At 45.3% G+C, this 21,127-nt stretch overlaps 2 protein-coding genes and 1 non-coding gene across 6 annotated transcripts in view; 1 reads left to right on the forward strand and 2 right to left on the reverse strand.

The window, feature by feature from the left end:
• Nucleotides 1-6,753, reverse strand: part of afg2a (AFG2 AAA ATPase homolog A) — a 721,265-nt gene extending 714,512 nt beyond the window's left edge. Inside the window, exon 1 of one of the 3 annotated variants that reach the window (XM_072495694.1) lies at nucleotides 6,450-6,746. In XM_072495694.1, the coding sequence (XP_072351795.1) occupies nucleotides 6,450-6,648 (199 nt within the window). In that variant the 5' untranslated portion in view covers nucleotides 6,649-6,746. Of the gene's footprint in view, nucleotides 1-6,449 lie in introns of all 3 variants that reach the window. The other 2 variants (XM_072495695.1, XM_072495696.1) reach the window with 2 other exon arrangements.
• Nucleotides 6,754-9,740: 2,987 nt separating this feature from the next.
• On the reverse strand, nucleotides 9,741-9,811 carry trnag-gcc (transfer RNA glycine (anticodon GCC)). Its single transcript has one exon. It is a non-coding gene; the product is annotated as a tRNA-Gly (tRNA).
• A 299-nt stretch (nucleotides 9,812-10,110) lies between these two features.
• nudt6 (nudix (nucleoside diphosphate linked moiety X)-type motif 6) overlaps nucleotides 10,111-21,127 on the forward strand; it is a 182,765-nt gene continuing 171,748 nt past the window's right edge. The window contains exon 1 of one of the 2 annotated variants that reach the window (XM_072495698.1): nucleotides 10,111-10,497. In XM_072495698.1, the coding sequence (XP_072351799.1) occupies nucleotides 10,221-10,497 (277 nt within the window). In that variant the 5' untranslated portion in view covers nucleotides 10,111-10,220. The remainder of the gene's footprint in view (nucleotides 10,498-21,127) is intronic. The other variant, XM_072495699.1, reaches the window with a different exon arrangement.

Consider the following 21,127-nt stretch of genomic DNA (forward strand, 5'->3'; position numbering starts at 1 on the left):
GAAGCGAAGGAGGTGCAAACGATTGTACAGCCTGTTGAAGAAGTAATTGTTAAGAAGGTGCCAGATGTCTTTAAAGAATTTACTTGTGTGGGTAAAGTTTACTCATGTGTATCAGGAGGAGCAGGTAAAGAAGTCACAATTTTAAGAGATACAGGGGCTAGTCAATCTTTAATGGCAAGAGATGAGGAATTATGTAGTTTGGGAAGAATGTTGCCAGAAAAGGTGGTGATATGTGGAATTCAGGGTGAGAGGAGTAGCATTCTATTATATAAAGGTAAGGTTGGAAAGTCCAGTGAAGAGTGGTGAAGTGGTAGTAGGAGTAATAGATAAACTATCTTGTCCAAGAATACAGTTTATCTTGGGTAATGATATAGCTGGATCGCAGGTGGGAGTGATGCCGACTGTGGATGATAAGCCAGTGGAAAATCAGTCAACTGAAGTGTTGAAGGACGAATATCGTGGGAGTTTTCCGGTTTGTGTAGTAACAAGGTCGCAAAGTCACAGGGTAAGACAAGAGGAGAAATCAAAGGATGAAGTTGAAGTGCAATTATCAGAAACAATTTTTGATCAGGTGGTTGAAAAGAAGAACAGGTGGAGGATGAGGGGATATTTTTAGTTCAGAAAGATGTAGAAATAAAACCTTTATATCAGAAAACATATACGGAAGAGGAATCTGAGAGTATACCAGAGTTATTACCGTAAAAATGATGTCTTGATGAGAAAATGGAGACCTGTACATATGCAGGCGGATGAAAAGTGGGCAGAGGTTCACCAAGTAGTATTGCCGGTAGGGTGTAGAAAGGAGGTGTTGCGAGTTGCACATGAGGTACCAGTGGGAGGTCATTTGGGGATAAGGAAAACTTAAGCTAAAATCCAGAAACATTTTTACTGGCCTGGGCTACATAAAAACGTAGTTAAATTTTGTCAATCATGTCACACATGTCAAGTGATAGGGAAACCTCAAGCAGTGATAAAACCAGCGCGCCCTTAATGTCCATTCCAGCATTTGAGGAACCTTTTAAAAAGGGTCCTAATCGATTGTGTAGGACCGCTTCATAAAACAAAAAGTGGGAATCAATATCTTTTGACTGTAATGGATGTGTCTACTAGGTTTCCAGAGGCCATTCCAGTACGTAATATTACAGCTAAAAGGATTGTGGAGGAGTTTCTCAAATTCTTTACTGGATATGGACATCACAGAAATATAATCGGATCAAGGATCAAATTTTACCTCAAGGTTATTCAAAGAAGTTATGGATAGCTTAGGAATAAAACAATTTAAATCAACTGCGTACCATCCAGAATCGCAGGGAGCGTTAGAAAGGTGGCATCAGACATTAAAGACAATGTTGAGGGCTTATTGTCAAGATTATCCAGAGGATTGGGATAAAGGAATCCCATTTGTATTGTTTGCAATTAGGGATGCACCTAATGTGTCTACCAAATTTAGTCCTTTTGAAATAATTTTTGGTCATGAGGTAAGAGGACCACTTAAACTGATTCAGGAAAAATTGGTGGGTGAGAAATCGGAAATTACACTATTGGATTACGTGTCAAATTTTAGGGAACGATTAAATAGAGCAGGTGAATTGGCTAGACAACATTTGAAAGTTGCACAAAATGTAATGAAACGGGTAGCGGACAAGAAATCCAAAGTTCGTAGTTTTGCCAGTGGGGATAAAGTTTTGGTGTTGTTACCAGTGGTAGGGGAGTCTTTAAAAGCTAGGTTTTGTGGACCGTATCAGATTGAAAGGAAATTAAATGAGATGAATTATGTGATAAAAACACCAAATAGAAGAAAGACTCACCGAGTGTGTCATGTGAATATGCTTAAAAGGTACTTTGTAAGGGAAGGAGAGAAAAAGGAGGTTTTAATGATTTTAACTCAAAGTGACGAACCAAATCCAGATGACTGTGAATTTGACATACCTCAAATTAAATTGGAAAATGAGGATGTTCTTAAAAATTGGGACGAGGACTTCCGGTGATGGCGGGTGGAAGACAGCCGCGCGTCGGAGGGCTCCCGTTCGGGAACGGCATTGACGGGGACCAACGCCCGGTCCTAGGGCCAGCGATGGCAGTAAAAGTCGGGAGACAGCGCACAGAGAAGAAGGATGTCAAAAAACACCACAAAAACGGCCAGGAAAAAAGCGGCTGAAAGTCCGTTGGGGAGTGGAAAGGTCACCGCGGGGTCAACAAAGATAATGGAGGCTGGAGGACCAGGGGAGGCCGCAGTGCTTACTGCTGAAGAAATAACTAAGGTGATGGCTGCAGAATTCGAAAAGCAATTGGCGCAGATTGTGAAATGCATGGAGACAGTGAGGAAGGAGATGAGGGAGGTTTTGAGTGCGCTGGTGGAGGAGGCGGTTTCCCCGGTGATGACGGCGGTGGCGAGCGCAGTGGCGGAGGTGCGAGAGCAAGGGGAGGCGCTGAAGGAAGTGGAGGAGACGGTATTGCAGCACGGTGATCAACTTGCCTCGATGGGGAAGGAGATGCGGAAGGTGATGGACACTATCAAGGATCTGCGAGGGAAAATGGAAGACCTGGAAAACAGATCCAGGCGACAGAATTTGAGGATCGTGGGGCTGCCCGAAGGAGTTGAAGGACCGAAGCCGACTGAGTATTTTGCCGCGATGCTGGCAAAATTATTGGGGGAGGGGGAGGATCCCTCCCGATATGAACTGGATCGGGCTCATCGGTCGTGGAGGCCTGTACCAAAGGCGAGTGAGCCGCCAAGGGCAGTGACTCTGTGCTTCCGTAGGTACAGTGTGAAGGAGAAGGTCCTGAGCTGGGCCAAGCAGAAGCAGGTGGTGCAGTGGGCTGGAGCTGGTATACCTGTATACCAGGACTTTACGGTGGAGCTGGCGAGGAGGCGGGCTTCCTTCAACCGGGTGAAGAGGGCACTGTACATTAGCAAGGTGCAGTGCGGCATTGTATATCCAGCAAAGCTGAGGGTGACTTACAAGCTCAGGGACTTTTATTTTGGAACGGTGGAAGCAGCGGAGGAGTTTGCGAAGGCAGAAGGACTGTGGCAGAACTGACAAATTGAGGAATGGTCATTTGCCGATGTAACCTCATGACTGTATTTTCTTCTTTTTTGTATCACTGCGCGCGGGTGTAGAGGCTAAAGGAGTCAATGTTGTATGTATTTGGACAAGGGAAGGGACGGGACTTTCACTCGAAATGAGGGCTCTTTGGGGTGTAGGTGGATATGCAGGGTTTGTGTGCTAAAAGGGAATCTTTGGGCTTTCCTAGGGCCGGGCAAGGGGGAAAGGGACCCGGGCGGGGGCCTCCACGCGGGCCGGTTTAAGCCGGCCAGTGAACGGGAGTGAGGTGGGGGGAGGGGCTGCGGCCATCAGAGCCTGGCAGAACAGGGTCCGAGTGGTCTAGCCGGGGTGGAAAGTTGGGGGGAGGGAACCGAGGTTGGGAGGAGGAGTTTTACAAGAGGCAGTGGACGGGAGGAGCTGGAGACTTGGGGGGGGGGGGGGGGGGGGGGGGGGACAACTCTGGAGTATCATGTATGGTACTCTCTCAGAGGCTGGATGGCGTTGGTTGGGGTGGTGGGGAGCTGTGTAGATTAAGGGTGACTACGGGTAATCCCTGATTCCTTTTTGTCATTTGTTTATGTAAACATGCGGGTTGAGGTTTGGGGGTTGGTGGGCGGATGGGATCGTTGTTATTATGGGGATTGACATATCTTGCTGATTATTGTTTATTGTTGATGGGTGTAAATGTGGGAGAAAATGTGAAAAAGGAGAATAATTTTTTTTTTTTTTTAAATAAAATAAAATTGGGATGAATTGTTAAGTTACCTTGCAGAGGAAAAACGAACTGACCTGAAAGAGTTATTGATATCACATGGGCAAGTTTGTGGAGATAAATTGGTAAGTACTAAAATGTCTATACATGATGTAGATGTGGGAAATGCTGTTCCTATCAAACATCCATATGGACTAAATCCTTTAAAATTGGCACAGGTTAACAGAGAGACTGAGAGTATGCTGAAGAATGGCATAATTGAAGTGGGTTGCAGCCAATGGTTGCAATGATGGTACCTAAACCAGATGGTACCCAACGGTTGTGTGTGGACTATCGAAAGGTGAATGCAGTTACAAGAACGGACTCTTATGCTATCCCACGTTTGAAGGATTGCATTGAGAAAGTGGGACAATCTGCTTTTATTTCCAACTTCCAGACATGGAAAGAGCATCGAAAACATTGTATGGAGTTCTTTGATCAACTTCAGGAGGCGGGTTTGGTGATGAACCTAGCCGAAAGTGAATTTGGAGAAGCCCAAATCACTTTCCTTGCGGAGTTTACGATACCCTCAAGTCAAGGGAAATAATGCGATTTCTTAGCAGGAGTGGATTTGATCGAACAGTTGTGCAAAAGTTTTGTGGCGTGATTACTCCACTGATGGAATTACTCCACTGATGAAATTGCTGAAGAAACGTAAAAAATTTCAATGGACAGCGGACTTTGAACAGGCATTTGACTGCCTGAAAGCTGTGGTAACCAATGTTCCTGTATTGGAGAATTGCAAGGGACTCTGTGGTCAGATTGAACTAAAGTATCTGATTCTAAAGAGAAATGCCGACGAGTAGAGGAATGAAAATGAATGAAATGGAAATTGCTTATTGTCACGAGTAGGCTTCAATGAAGTTAGTGAAAAGCCCCTAGTCGCCTGTTCGGGGAGGCTGGTACGGGAATTGAACAATGCCGCTGGCCTGCCTTGGTCTGCTTTAAAAGCCAGCGATTTAGCCCAGTGTGCTAAACCAGCCCCTGGATGGATCGTGCAGAGACTTTGTTCAAAGAGACTGTCAATCGAGAAGGATTTTGGTTGGAGGAGGAAGAACAAAGAAAAATGGACTATATTATTATACCTGTTTAAGTGTGTTGTTTTCTTTAAATTAAAATGTATATTTACTGTGTACATTTCTTAGTGGATGGTGCAAAAGTGAAAAATGAAACAATCTTAAGGTTGATGGGTTTTTTTTTCTTGGGGGGAGGTGTCATGTGAGAGTACCTTTAAGACATGGATGTTTAAGCAATGTACCTTTTAGAAAACAGTGATGTCAGAGAGTGGTGGAGCGGAGGTCAGATCAGACATTTTGCAGTTTAGTTTTGCAGTTTTGAAAAGAGCTGGGTGTGTGTCCATGTTTTGCAGTGAGCTGGATCTCTGCCATGAAAGACTATCTCTGGATCATTTGGGTGATTTAAACTTATAATAGTGAAGCCTTTAACCTGATGTGATTTTGTTTACAGGTGTTAAGTCTCTTGGTAGTTTGAAGGAACATTTTGAGGAATTATTTACTGTTGCAATATTTTCTGAGTTATCTTTGAAGTAAGGGGTGTTAAGAGATCCAATGTTTATTTAAGATGTCAAGTTGTGTTCATGGAATAAACAGTGTTTTGTGTTTAAAAACCCACGTGCCCATAATTGTAATCCCACACCTAGGGAAAAGCCGTGTGCTCGGAAAAGCAACAAATCCATTAAAGGGAGAGGTTGGTTGAACTCCATGATACATTTTGGGGTTCTGAAAACGCCATAACGCCTCCCCCATAACACCGCCCCACAGGCCGCCCACTGACCCTTCGCGCAGAGTTCCCACCGGCAGCGACCAGGGGTGAATGGCGCCGGCGGGACTCTGTCGTATTCGCGTGGCCGCGCGGTGGCCCATCCGGGCCGAAGAATCGGCGGCCCCGCCAATTCCAGCGGCCCGCGGCTGGTGCCGCATCAAACGTGCCGGCGCAAATGCCGCCGAATCACACAATGGCGTCAGGGCGTCGTGCCGCGGTTGCGCCGATTCTCTGGCCCGGCTCGGGGTTCGGAGAATCGCCCCCCTAATGCGGCAACTCACCAAGCATCCTTCAACAGCTGTTTCCAAACCTGCAACATCTACCACCAGAAGACACATGGGAAGACCCACTACCTGCCGGTTCCCCTCCGAACCACACATATTTGGGTCAAAATCCTAGCATTCCCTTCCCAACAACACATGGACTGTAAGCAATTCAAGATGACAGCGGAGCACCATTTTCTCAGGGGCAATTATAGGGATGGGTAACAAATGCTGACCTTGCCAGTACTCACATCCCATGGACAAATAAGGTACGGTAATGTAAACAGGCTACGTTGAAACCTGCAATGCAGTTACAAAGCTCAGGGGTGTCCTTTGAATGCAGAACAAAGCACAATCCGAGATCTGTTCGTTTCAGTTGGAAGTAACTGAACATCATAACTGCAACTGTTTCAGTGCACAATGTGAACCGCATTATCTGCGCCATTTCTTTTCAGCAACAATGCCACCCTTTCTTTCACGAGACAAAAAAATAAAAATGCTGGCATCCACGTACAATCAAAGGGTCTTAACTTCAAAGAGTGAGAAGTAAACATCGATATTTTTCATCAGTAAATTGGACGGCGACCCAGTGGGGATCCTCCTTACCTTTCTCCAGGCTATCAGTGACAGTCAGTGAGAGACAGGCCCGGGGATGTGTGTCCAGACTGCCCTCTTCTCCAGCTGGCCTGAGAGCCCCGGGAGAGCTGGCCGGAGGTGAGCAGCCGCCCGCCATTAACCTGGGCGAGGCTCCCTGATTCTCCTGGCCCCTGGCCGCCTTGGAATTGTTTTTCTTTTTCGAGGACATGGTGTGGAGCGAGCAGCGTCTCCCTCACTCAGCAACACAACGCTGTGTCCATGCGGCAGCGGCGATGTTTAAACTTCCCCTGTCAAAGGGGAAAGGGCGCCCTCTCCGTTACCACAAGCAACCAGAAAGAAGCGCTCTTTTCTTGCGTCCCAATGAGGGAGTTGTTCAAATAGCACTTGATTTAATTCGCGGGAAATAAACGTTTCATTGCCACTGTTTCATTTTATTTGATTCTCAAAATGTATTGCTCTTCATGAGTTTAGTATGACAGTTTCCAACTGAATTATCTTAGCATGGAATGCAAATTTGTGGTGACAAACAAGAAAGTATTTGCATTTGTATGGCGCCTTTCGCCGTCACAGAACGTCCCAACGCAGCTCACAAACAATGAGGCGCCTCTGTGGTCGTAAAAGTTTTCAGCCAATTTACACACTGGTTATACAGCAAAAAAAAACATTGAAACGAATGAATAAATCATCCGTTTTAGATATTGTTTGAGGGATAAATGATGTCCAAATATGCTCGTCGTTGAATAGTGCTGGAGAATCCTTTACTTCCAACTGACAGTTAGATCTCGGAAAGATGGCACATTCGGCAGAGCAGCACTCCCTCGGTTCTTCACATGAGATTATGAGCTCATGTCCCGAGAGGAGTCAGATCTGGGAAATATTATGAATGTTACTTAGGAGCAGTAAAGGAAGACTTGTATTCATATAGCACTTTTCACCACCTCAGAATGGGTTTCGCATCAATGAATCACTTTTGAAGTGGAGTCACAATTATAGCAAAACAAGGCAGCCAACAGCAAGGAATTGCACAATCACCAATGAGATACATTACAAATAATTTGTTTTTACCGATTGTTGAGGGATTAATATTGGCCAGGTCACAAGGGAGAATTACCCTGCTTTTCTTCAAATTATAGAATCCCCACTGCGCAGAAGGAGGCCATTCAGGCCATTAAGTCTGCACTCACCCTCTGAAAGAGCACCCTACCTAGGCCTACTCCCCCACCCTATCCCTGTAACCCCATCTAACCGACACATCTTTGGACACTAAGGGGCAATTTAGCATGGCAATCCACCTAATCTGCACATCTCAATATTGTAGTGATCTCTGTATCTGTTAATACATGATGAGTTAATGTGCAGACAGTACAGTCAGATGATCGCTAGATGGCAACACTAACAGGAACTATATAAGGAGTATCCTGCTCTTTCTTAGTGTTGGTGTGTGTATTGCAGCTAGAGGATAGAAGTGACCAGCTCAGAGTGTAGTGTATTTTATTAATTGGTAATTCATTGTTAATGTTAGTTAATTCGATTATTAGTCAAAGTATTACAGTAAAAGAACTCACAAGTATATTATTTTGTTACTCAATAAATAATTTGTCATCAACTGGAAGATTTCGACTGTTTATCATCAAGTTAAATACAACTCGGCAAGACAAATGAGAATTTTTTATATTACATTTCTGGGTAATGTAACAAATATCATGAGATCTTTTACATCCACTTGGGAGAGTACACGGGCTTAACACGGAATCCAAAAGATAGTAAGGTAAAGGTAGAGTCACCAATGTCCCCAATGAAGATTGGCTGCTTTCCCCTTTGAGGGGGAGAGCTGCTTGGTGATGGTTTAACCTGAGGATCACCACACCTCAGGCAAGGGGCATGGTTGAGAAGGCGGGCCTTCATGAATAACCTTAGCCGGTACAGGAATTGAACCCTCACTGCTTGCTCTGCATCACAGACCAGCTGTCTAAACAAAAGATGGAATGTCTTGACAGTTCAGTTCAGCACTTCTTCAGTGCAGCATTGAGGTGTCAATCTGGAAACATGTGTAAATTTCTGGAGTGGGTCATGAACCCAAGCCCTTCTGACTCAGAGGAGAGAGTGCTACCACTCAGAAGAACAAAACAGATAACAAACTATAGTATATCTATATGGAAATATACCTAATTCTAATAACGATACAGCTTATAGTTAAAAACAAATCAGTAAATATCAATTATGTCTAATAAGTAATACTAGAGCTAATTAATTACATCTGCACATACTCTGTAATGTATGTGACGAAAGTCTGGACCAAATTAGTCTTTAAGGGGATCAATCAGCTTATGTAACATTCCTCTTGGGAATGTAGTGCATTACAGTTTTTGCATTATGCAAACACAAGTAGTCGATATCTCTCTTGGGCAGAAGAATTGCAATGTAACCCTAATCCTGACAGTATAAATAAGGTTTTGACTGGTTGAAATCTATATTGTATCCACCAGTTTCAGATTGATTAGTGCAAGATCAATGAAACTACATCAAAAATTGGTATAATATATAAAGCAAGTAAGATGGTAAAACATTGCTCCCAAATAATATGAATGTGAGTTATAAGTCAAACTCCTTTAATATGAGTTATAATCTTCCTTAAACAAAAATCGCAGTACGAAGTCTTACAACACCAGGTTAAAGTCCAACAGGTTTGTTTTGATGTCACTAGCTTTCGGAGCGCTGCTCCTTCCTCAGGTGAATGAAGAGGTATGTTCCAGAACCACATATATAGACAAATTCAAAGATGCCAAACAATGCTTGGAATGCGACCATTAGCAGGTGATTAAATCTTTACAGATCCAGAGATGGGGTAACCCCAGGTTAAAGAGGTGTGAATTGTGTCAAGCCAGGACAGTTGGTAGGATTTCGCAGGCATATATTTGTCTATATATGTGGTTCTGGAACATACCTCTTCATTCACCTGAGGAAGGAGCAGCGCTCCGAAAGCTAGTGACATCGAAACAAACCTGTTGGACTTTAACCTGGTGTTGTAAGACTTCGTACTGTGCTCACCCCAGTCCAACGCCGGCATCTCCACATCATGGTTAAACAAAAATGAATGACATCTTCATATCATTAAAACTGTTTTCAATCTTTCCCGGACCTATGAGAACCTGGTGTTGCAAAATGAGGTTGAATGTTGAGTGTAACTCAGAAATCAAAACACAATGCAGCCAATAATTAGAACAAAGAAAAGTACAGAATAGGAACAGAACGGTCCCTTTAGCCCTCCAAACTTGTGCTGGTCATATTGCCCTAAAAAGTTGCATTGGCCGGGAATCGAACCCGGGCCTCCCGCGTGGCAGGCGAGAATTCTACCACTGAACCACCAATGCAGACGAATTAGCTAATACTACTTAGGCTTTCTATACTATTCACTACTTCGTATTTATTACAGTACCTAGAATTTTATTGAACGGTTATGAGGGTGATCACAAATGTTAATGATGCGAGCAGGCTTTACTTCGGAGTTAACTCGTTCTCCATTGATACAGTCAGACCTGCTGAGTTTACCCAGCACTTTGTTTTTATTTTAGATTTCCTAATCCGCGGTACCTGGCCTTTATTTACTACTCAAGTCTTGGACTGTCTGTACCTGCGGAGCATTGTGTTTATTTTAAATGCAGCGGGGGAGAATGATCCGACCAATAACACTTGTCCCCCGTGGGGGTGCTTGAGTTGGGTGGTAGGCGGTCCTGGCTGTCCGGGGCTTCCCCTACGAGGTTGCAGCGAGGGCGAGTTGCAATGCTTTGCCTGCAAGGACTCGGTGTCGGGCGGGCGGTGGCGCGAGCCTGGAAGGCGACCGTTGGGACTGGCACGCGGGCCCATTGTCTCGGCACGGGAGAGGCAGGTGAGGAGGCGCGCGGGGCCGGGAAGCTGCTGGTACCCGGGGCCCGCGCCACCCTCGCCTCCCTCCCAAGCATCGCCAGAGCGGACCGCTTCAGAGCGGTCACCGTCCAGCTGGAGCCCAAGTACTTCCCGCCAGAATTGGATGCGGTCACATTTCAAAACCTACTACAGGGCAAGTAATGAAAGTTAACCCGCACCTCCTCTCCCTTTCCTGTAAGCAGCCCCCCACTCCCCCGGTATTGAGGGGCATTACATCGGTTTAAGTGGCGGAGAAACATACAAAGTCGCAGACGGTGGCTATATGGACTCAGCAGAGTCATTTATTATATCAATAAATGTACCGGTTGCTTTTTTTAGTTTTGCCAACGGGGATCGTTCGTTATTAACACTTGCTGCTTACGCTCTTTGACACGCAACTAGGTGTAGCTTCACCAGGTTAACACCTCAATTTTTGGCATGTCTGGTGTTACTCCTGGCATGCATATGTCATTGAACAAGGGTTGATCCCCTGGCTTGATAGTAATGGATGAGCGGGGGATGTGCTGGGATATGAGGTTATAGGTTGTTTTAGGTATGGATGCCCAGTCATGAGTTGCTAGATCTAGCCCATTTAGCACAGCGATAGTGTCGCACAACACAATCGGGCGTATCCTCAATGTGAAGACAGCAATTTGTCTTCACAAGGACTGTGCAGTGGTCATTCCTGCCGATACTGTCATGGACAGATGCATCTCCGGCAGGTAGGTTGGTGAGGATGAGGTCAAGTATGTTTTGTTTTTCTCTCTTTCCCTCACCACATGCCACAGACCAAGTCTAGCAACTGTGTCCGTTAGGACTCGACTAGTTTAGATTTAGATTTATTGTCACATGTACCGAGATGAAGTGAAATGTATTGTTCTGCTTACAGTCCAGGAAGATCGCTCCATACATGAAAACATAGAACATATGATAAATACCCTATATCAGTGTTCTTTAAACTTTTTTTCCGGGGACCCATTTTTACCAACTGGCCAATCTTCGGGACCCAACCCGGCCGACCTTCGCAACCCACCATTTTCTCTTGCCTTGTTTGCTGCTGACAAAAATGGAAGAAATGGTTTTGGGTCCCTTTAGCCCACGTACACGCTCCTCCAATGGAACCTGTTGGATGAAGGTGAAGCCTTCTGGTGTCGGAAAGTATGGAGTCTCCATCTGTTCAAAGTTCTGAATTTTCTTCCGGTAAAATTTTATCAAATAAAAGCCCCCCCGAACATGTAAAAAAAAAAATGAGTAAAATAAATGAAAAAAATAACATATTCGTGGCCGCTTGCAGCCGGTGTTAAGAAAAGCCGGCTGCTGCGCGGGGATTTGCGCGATCGGGAGCGCTGCGGACAACGGCTCCGCGACCCACCCGACTTTGAAGAACCGTGCCCTATATAAACATAGACTCGGATAAAGCATACGGAATATAGTGCAACAACTGGAGAAGATACGTAGAAAGATCAGTTCAATCCATAAGAGGGCCATTCAGGAGTCGTAACAGCAGGGAGGAAGCTGTTTTGAATCTATTGGTGCATGTTCTCAAACCTTTGTATCTTACAATAATAATCTTTATTGTCACAAGTAGGCTTACATTAACACTGCAATGAAGTTTCTGTGGAAAGCCACCAGTCGCCACATTCCAGCGCCTGTTTGGGTACACGGGGAGAATTCAGAATGTCCAAATTACCTAACAGCCTGTCTTTTGGGATTTGTGGGAGGAAACCAGAGCATCCAGAGGAAACCCACGCTGACACAGGGAGAACATGCAGACTTTACACAGTAACCCAAGCTGGGAATTGAACCTGGGACCCTGGTGCTGTGAAACAACAGTGCTAACCACTGTGCTACCATGCCGCCATCTGCCCAATGAAAGTGGTTGGAAGAGAGAATAATCCGATAGGAGGGGTATTTGATGATGCCCACTTTCCCAAGGCAACGGGAGTGTCATGGATGGGAGGCGATCAGCAGTACTGCTACTGAGCCACTCTTGTTGATAAACATTGAAGTCTTCCACCCAGATTACAATCTGTGCTCTTGCCATCCTCAAATACATCCCCCAAGTGGTGTTCAACATGAATACTGATTCATCAGCGCGGGGGGGATGCGGTTGGTGCACTGGTACGTGGTAATCAGCAGGAGGTTTCCTTACCCATATTTTACCTGATGCCATGAGATTCCATGGGGTTGATGTTGCGGACTCCCAGGGAAATTGCCTCCCAACTGTATACCACCTCTGCTGGGTCTGTCCTGCAAATGGGATTTGAACCCGGGTCCCCATAGCATTACCCTGGGTCTCTGAATTGCTAGTCCAACAACAATACGACTAACCCACTATTTCGCCAAATGCAAAGAAGATCTGCAAATTGAAGTTGGAGACAAATAAATTGCAAAAGGAAACTTAAGATAGAGAAAGGCCACCAAAGGATGCACAATAGTATAGCATAATCTTGATTGTGAAATGACAAAGATTGAACTGTTATTTTGCCTCTGTATTTGCCAGCAAGGCTAAGATGATGGAAAAGCTCAAAAAAATATATCAAGATAGTTAAGGTACATATGGGGAATAATTGAGAAACTAGTGAAACAAAGGATAAAATTCCCATTTTGGTGGAATGTATCCACAAGCTCAAAGAAACTAAGGAAGTGACAAAGTCACTAGAAAAGAGAATAATACCAGAAGCCTCGCAGACAATGAATATTATTCCTATATTTAGAAAAGGCAGATGGAACAAAACCAGGATGCTACAGACTGATTATCTTAATGCTGTTAATAGGATAGATAATAGCATCTTTACACAAAAATATAATAGTGAAGCATCTATTACATAATATTTACAGCAGAGAAAATTTGGCCCAGCTCGTCTCTACTGGTGCCTATATTCCACACCAGCCGCCCTCCACCTTAGTTCATCTCAGTCCATCAACATATTCCTCCATTCATTTTTCCTCACACGCTTATCTAGTTTCCCTTTAAGTTCACCTGTGCTATTTGTCTAAACTTTTCCATGTATTAGCAAGTTCCAGTTTGACCATTCTCTAAATAAAATACTTTATTCTGAATTCAACGTTGGATTTATTAGTGATTATCATATATTTGTGAAGGGGCAGGGGGAAGTTAGTTCAGTTGGTTGGACAGCTAGCATATGGATCAGATTAATGCCAACAGCACAGAGTTCAATCCCCGTTCTAACTGAAGTCATAGGGTCTCATTCCTCACCCTACACATAGTAAAGAATCACAACACTTACCTGTGATTTGGGAAAGTGGACGAGTAATCCAGAGACCCAGAGCAATGCTCGGGCCCGGGACCAAGGTTCGAAACCCACCAGATGGTGAAATTTGAATTCAATAAAAATCTGGAATTAAAAAGTCTAGTGATGAACATGATGCCAATGAGATTGTCGTAAAAACCCATCTGCTTCACTAATGTCCTTCAGGGAAAGAAATCTGCCGTCCTTGCATGGTCTGACCTACATGCGACTCCAAACCCATAGCAATATGGTTGACATTTAAATGCCTTCCGAACAAAGGCAATTAGAGAAAAGAGCCCAGCCTATTCAATCTTTGTGCTGGATATAGCCTCAGCAATGTGGTCCTTTGTAAACCTTTTTGCATCTTCTCCAGTACTTTCATATTCATTTTGTACAATGGTGACCTGAAATGAGCAGTTTTCTAACATGTGGTCTAACCAGAGATTTATTCTATTCACTGGAGAGGAACCGTGTTTGTATTTTTTTATGGCTTTATTAACCTGCATCACTATTTCTAACGATTTGTGAATCTGTGCCCCTAGGTCCCTTCTCTCCTCTACTCCATTAAAAAAACAATTTTTTTTATTCTCTTCCTTTTTCACATTTTCTCCCAAATTTACACCCAACAATAAACAATAATCAGTAACGAATGTAATGTCAATCCCCATATCAATAACAATTATCCCATCCCACCAAACCCCAAACATTAGCCCGCATGTTAACGTAAACAAATGACAAAAAGGAATCAGGAATCACCCATAGTCATCATTAACACATACAGTCCCTCACCCCCAACCCTCCCAGCCCCCCCCCCCCTAATGTTTGATGTGATCCAATTCTCGAAAGTGCATAATGAATAACGCCCATGAATTGCAGAACCCCTCCATCCTTCCCCTCAGTTCAAATTTGACTTTCTCAAGTGTCAAGAATTTCAGAAGGTCCCCCCGCCACGCCAGGGCACAGGGTGGAGAGGTTGATCTCCACCCGGAGAGGTTGATCTCCACCCTCCTCGACTCCATTTTGTTTCTTATTTTCCAAAGATGAAATGGCTATCTTAATCTAATAACGTACTGAGTTCATTGACTTTAACACCCATCAAGTTAACTGCTCTATTCCGGATCCAGCTGAGTTTCCTGTGTTGTTGCATCTCTTATCTAGGGAAGTAATCAGCTTTGGTCAGGAATAACACTTCCACCTCCAAGCGTCAGATGGCCATTGGTTCAAACACCATTCTGGAGACTTAAACACATAATAGGGTGACAGTTCAGTGCAGTATTGTCTTGCAGATGAAACAGCAAACCAAAGTTACTGCTGCCTTATCAGGTGGATGTAAAATATCCCATTTCATTGTTTGTACGTGAGCAGGAGACTTCTGGTATTCTGGCTGGCATTTATCCCTCAGTAAACATCACTTTAAAAATAGCATAATCTGATCACTTATCTCATTGCTATTTTGCAACCTTGCAGTTCACAAGTTGGCTGTTGTGTATCCCCGTGACTACACTTAGTTCATTGGCATACAATTGTTGTAAATAGCTTTGGGAAGTCCTGATATCATGAAAAGCACATGCAATTTTTTTTCTTCCTTTTGTATTCCATTACAACCATAACTTGGAACTGTCATGGTGGAGAGGTTCAAAGGTTTAGGAGGTGAACTCCCCATCACAGAATACTCGCCAGTCTGTTCTCTTTTGCGCCTGATGTTTTTATGACTGTTCCAGTCGAGTTCAACTTCTAGTCAGTTGTGACCTTCAGGATGATGTTGCTAATTTTCTGTTGTTTCTTAATTTGGCTCTGTTTAATTACGTTTGCTCAAGAGTCGCAGGTATCTTTCGATACCGCCATAAGGTTCAAAACCGAATACTGATCAAAGACTCGATACACCAGTTAGTAAGTTCAAAAGCAATGCTTATTTATTTACACACAGTCGAATATACTCATGCATAAAACTCTACAACCTAAACTATCACTATTACTAAAAGCCTATACTTAGCTTCGGGTGCCCACTCAGTCAGAGGAACAATGGCCGTTTCTCAGTTCTGAGGCTGCTGGATTGAGCTGTTTACAGGATAGCAACTAGGGGTGTCTATCTCATAGCGTGCGTTGACTTGGAACTTACTTGGTCTGGAGTAGCTTTGGCAGGTCTCTCCTCGCTGAGAGCCAAGGCCAAGAGAGCGATTCTCTCTTGGGGAATCCGTTTTATACCCAAAAGGGCTTTGCGCGCGTTTGGGCGGGCCTTGAACTTGGCCCCAATTAATTGGGCCGTTTCCCAATCGTTCCTATCAATTTTCCTCCAATAGAAGGGTGGGGTCCCTGGTTGCTGGATGTGTCCTAGGTGACCGTTGGTTTGCTTTGTTTTAGTGTCCTCTGGCGCCGGGGTGTCTGTCTTAGCATTGTTTACTTAAATGTTGCCTTTTTGTTCCCAGGGATGGCTCATTAGTATGTGGATGGTTCTGCAGTATCGGTCTAATCAACCGACAGATCTTGCACCTGCTTGCTTTTTCGGTATTGTCCAATTATCCCTTCATTCTTTGCAAAGTGTCCATTTTGTAATCGGGACGTGGCCATCTCAGATGGCTACAGTCCCTTCTTGTGATCTTCAACACGAAGCGTGAAGGATCACATTACTGCGTCGTCTTCGTCCACTGACCAAACGGGACACCCATAATCAGGCTCTACTCTGCCCTATCCTATGAAACACAATTTTACCTCAATCATTTTTTTTTACATAGAATTTACAGTGCAGAAGGAGGCCATTCGGCCCATCGAGTCTGCACCGGCTCTTGGAAAGAGCACCCTACCCAAGGTCAACACCGCCACCCTATCCCCATAACCCAGCAACCCCACCCAACACTAAGGGCAATTTATCATGGCCAATCCACCTAACCTGCACATCTTTGGACTGTGGGAGGAAACCGGAGCACCCGGAGGAAACCCACGCACACACGGGGCGGATGTGCAGACTCCGCACAGACAGTGACCCAAGCTGGAATCGAACCTGGGACCCTGGAGCTGTGAAGCAATTGTGCTATCCACAAGGCTACCGTGCTGCTTTAAATACATACATTATTATAAAATTCTACGGGGCGCTATGACAATGCATGCATTACAGAAAATTTTTTAAAACTAGAACCTCTAACTATCCTCACTCAAACAATCCCCAAAATCTACAACATTTTAAATGTACAAAATAGCAGCACACAAATTTCTCTGGCCTGGCAGTCAGGCACAGAGGTTTACATTTCTTTATTTAACAGAATACATAAAGAGAAACGGATGCACTTTAATCCATGTCAAGGGGTTCGGGGGTTTGGTGAAGTCCGAAAATAGGGGACCTAAACGTGTATACCGGGGTTCGAGAGCGGTAGGCTCTCCTTCACCATTTTCTGATTCTAAGTGTCTGCGCGACACTGCAAAGTATCGCTAGTAATAAGAGGGTTTCTACTACATACGATAGTGAGGTACCAGGTGATAAACTTATCACACCGGATCGGGGTATTGTTAGCTGTCGCGGGGCTAACTATCTCGGGGTTCTGTGTATTGCGAGGGTGGGAATCATTCACGGCTTGTGTGGTAGGGGTCAGGGGGGTAGCATCCGCGCTCAACTGAAGGGATCCCGCTAAGATCCAGGTGAACAAGATGGAGGTCGTCTTCATCTTTCTGTCTTCCTCTGGGGTTCCTGAAGTTCCGGAGTTCTGTGAACACAAGCATGATATCTGTTATTATCTTGCTTAAGATCTCGTGTGCCTGTCTGTCTGTCCTTTGTTACCAATTTCCCTTTATAATTGGTCACCATCTGTGACTCTCTCATTTTTTTTTAACCGAATATTTGGACAAGACATCGGAGAAAACTGACATAGTGCGAGCTGTCTCGCAGCCTGTGCGATTTACCATCCTAGTGTTTGAGGATGTAAATAGCTTCCGGAAGCAACCTAAGGTTTGCCAAAACCAAACAAAAGAATTTCAAACTGAAAGTGCCAAAATGGGGTGCTTTTTGGGCCACGGCGGGTAAGAAATGGGTGGAATCCCCGGGTAGGATGGTGATCAATGCCGTTTGTGCTCTACCCGAGCGTAGCTGACCAGAGGGCGGTCCTCAGGGAGTGCGGGGACCAGTGCCGTTTCTCCACTGACTGAGCAACCGGAAAGAACGGGTAAGAATGTGGTCGTCGTGGGGGTTGCCTTGTTGTCTGCTGACAAACTTGTACCTCTAAACTGGTTTCTGTTGACAAACTAGTTCCTCTGAACTGTTGTCTGGGGACAAACGTGTTCCATTAAGCGCCAGGGGGCGGTAAAGGAGTGGTGACTTGGGGCCGTGATAAAATTTCAAGTTTACAAACAACACTTAACATTAACACTAACGAACAAACATACAACAAACATGGTGCAGGTTCCATCAGAAAGGACACCGTATCTCTCCATCGGTTCCTTTTTTTCCCCATCATCTGGACGCCTCACTGCTCAATAGAGAACAGGGTTGCAAAGGGATTCGTTTGGTGGGAGTCAGACTCTATGTCATCATCTTCTCCCAGCTACCAAACTCTTGACTGTAGTAATCATGGTAAAGCTGCTTGGGGCGAATTGGGGTCCATCTCATCATTCCGGATGAGCCTGAACGAATTGTCTTGGTTCCAGAATCGTGTGTCGAGGTTGGAGCTACTAGGTTTCAATCCGTAATCGCCGGGCGGTGGGTCTGGGTCAGGGGCTTTGATATATGTAATCTCAAAGGGGTCAGTGGAATCATGCTGAGATTTGCTGGGAGTGGGGCCTGGTACAGGGGGATAATCGTAACGTGGTGCGCTGTGGCTATCGTCATCATGATCGCTATCACTGTCGCTGCTGGTTGAAGGAAGGGAGAGGCGGAGTCATGCCTCTGGGGGTGGAGTTGAGGTCGTGTCTGAGACTGGTTGGTGGAGGTTAGGAAAACGGCATCTGTGGGCGGGGCTTGCTTGTCTGCTGCTGCGAGCAGGATGTGTGTGTGGCTATTCTGCGAGCCATAAGCCTTGAGCTGGTTTATGTGAAACCACGCAGACTTGCCATTGGGATATGTAATCTTGCATACCGAGGGGCTGACTTTGTCCGAAATGGCGTACGGTCCGGAGATTTTAGGAGAAAGGAATGAACTGGGGTTGTAAAGGGAAAGCATCACTTGCTGCCCTACTGCAAACTCAGTGGCGTGTACTGTTTTGTCGAAACAAGCCTTGCTCTGTTTCTTCCTGGTCCCAAGTCTCACAGCTGCTGCGAGTTGGGCTGCCTTTATGTTCTCTATCAATTGTTGCACAGCATTTTCATGCGTGAGGCTGTGACTGCGGGGCTGGCCAAATCCAGTCCTAATAAATACTCTGTCCCTTTCATGGGGCGACCGGTCATGAGAGTGTGGGGGGTGTATCCTGTGGACGTGGATACTGTGTTCCTTATAAACATTAAAGCAAATGGGAGAACTGAATCCCAGGTTCTGTTATTCTGCTGTACCATTTTCCTGAGGGTGGCTTTTAATGTCCTGTTCATCCTCTGTACTATACCACTTGACTGGGGGTGGTATGCTATGTGAAACTTTTGTCGAATGCCGTAAATCGTGAGGACGTTTTTCATTACACGTCCTGGGAAATGGAAGCTTTGATCGGATTCTATACTGCGGGGGAGGCCCCATCTTGTGAAGATGTGCTGTGTGAGTATATTAGCTGTTGTCTTGGCCGTATTGGTTCTCGATGGAAATGCTTCCACCCATTTTGTGAAGGTGTCGATGACCACCAACACATACTTATAATCATTTCTGCAAGGCGGTAGGGGTCCTATATAGTCTATCTGTAGATTTGTCCAGGGTCCATTAATGGGGCGGGTATGACTAAGTTGAGCCTTTTTCGCATATCTGACCAGATTGTTCTGGGCACAGATCAAGCAATTCTCTATGCAGTGGGTAACATCGGCTTTTACATCAGGCCATCAGCAGAGCCGTCTGAGGTGGGCTAGGGTGGGTTCAATTCCTTGGTGTCCATGATTGTCATGGAACTGACAAATGATCTGGTTCCTGTCCTGGCTGGGAACTATATAAATGCCATCCTTTAAAATCACACTGTCATGTGTGGTTATTGCATTCTTGTATTTTTCATACGGGGCTGGGAAGGTCCCCTTTAAAACTTCCCTGAGTTTCTCGTCCTCTTTCTGTGCCTTCGCTAGATCCTGAATATTGGTCTGTGAGACCTGAACTGCGTGTACTGGGGTGCTTTCAGGGGGGTTCCAAAAGTAACCATGCCTGGAACCTGCCTTCACTAGGGCGTCTGCTTTAACGTTACCGGGATGGGGAGAAGAACGGTGATGACTGCGAACTTTAATTATTCCATATTTTCTATCCTTCGCTGTCTCTAAGATATGGCGGAGTAATGGGGCTGAGGGTAGGGGTTTACCATCCGCGGAAACAAATCCTCTCGTTTCCCACAGGGGCAGGAATTCCGTTAAACTATTGCATACATACAAGCTGTCCGAATAGATGTCTGCTGGGGTCGGGAACGAGTCGGAGTGGTCCAGAATGTAAGCGATCGCTGCCAGTTCTGCTACATGCGAGCGTAAGGGTCCTGGCAACTTTAGTGAACTCTCATCTAGGGCGCGTCCCTGCGCATCCTCTACGTAAATACCGCAACCAGTGATTCTCTTTCCGTTTAACACTGGAAGAGCCATCCACATAAATCTTCAGGGGTGCGCACGTGTCTGTGGGCTGGGATCTCTGGGGTGTATTACCTGCTTTCCTGGGAGGTGTTTTGGGTATAAATGGGCCTGTGTTCTGTTTTGTGGTAATGATCTCACACTCATGAGAAGTGCCTGCATACTGCAAATTATCGGCAAGGAAGGTGTGGGTCTTGGTTCTTTTTACTGTGATGTCCCATCCCTGTAAAAGAAGGGTCCAGCGGGCTGCGCGGATTTGGCTGACTGTACCATCCTTAAGTCGGCCATCTAACAATAGCTGTTTTGGGATGTGTTCTGTGAGGATGGTGATGGGGTTGAGTCCTGTAAAGTAGGCAAACTATTGTACTGCCCGAAAAACTGCGAGCAGGTGCCTTTCACAGGCAGAAAATCCTTGTTCTACAGGGTCTTAACACGCGTGAGGCGTATGCTACGGGGCGTAATTGGTCATGGCGTTCCTGGAGGAGCACGGCCGAAAGGGTTCGGTCGGTGCTTGCAACTTCGATTGCGTACGGGGAAAGTTAATCTGGGACCTGTAGTGCGGGGGCTGTGATGAGTGCTCTTTTTAAAGCATCCACGGCATCGGTATGCTGTGGAAGCCATTCCCAAGGTGCCTGCTTTTTGAGTAGTTCAGAAAGGGGCGCTGCTTTAGTGGCAAAACCGTCAATTTGGTTTTGGCAGTAGCCAACCAGTCCTAAAAATGACCGGAGGGCTGAGACATTGTGGGGAAGGGGCAATTTGACGATCGAGTCAATTCTCTTTTGCTCGATCTCGCGTTTACCATGTGTGATCACTGTTCCCAAGTAAATCACTTTCTCTTTCAAAATCTGGGTCTCCTTGGGGTTGACTTTACAA

The sequence above is a fragment of the Scyliorhinus torazame genome, chromosome 3, assembly GCF_047496885.1.
Source record: "Scyliorhinus torazame isolate Kashiwa2021f chromosome 3, sScyTor2.1, whole genome shotgun sequence".
Lineage (NCBI taxonomy): Eukaryota > Metazoa > Chordata > Chondrichthyes > Carcharhiniformes > Scyliorhinidae > Scyliorhinus > Scyliorhinus torazame.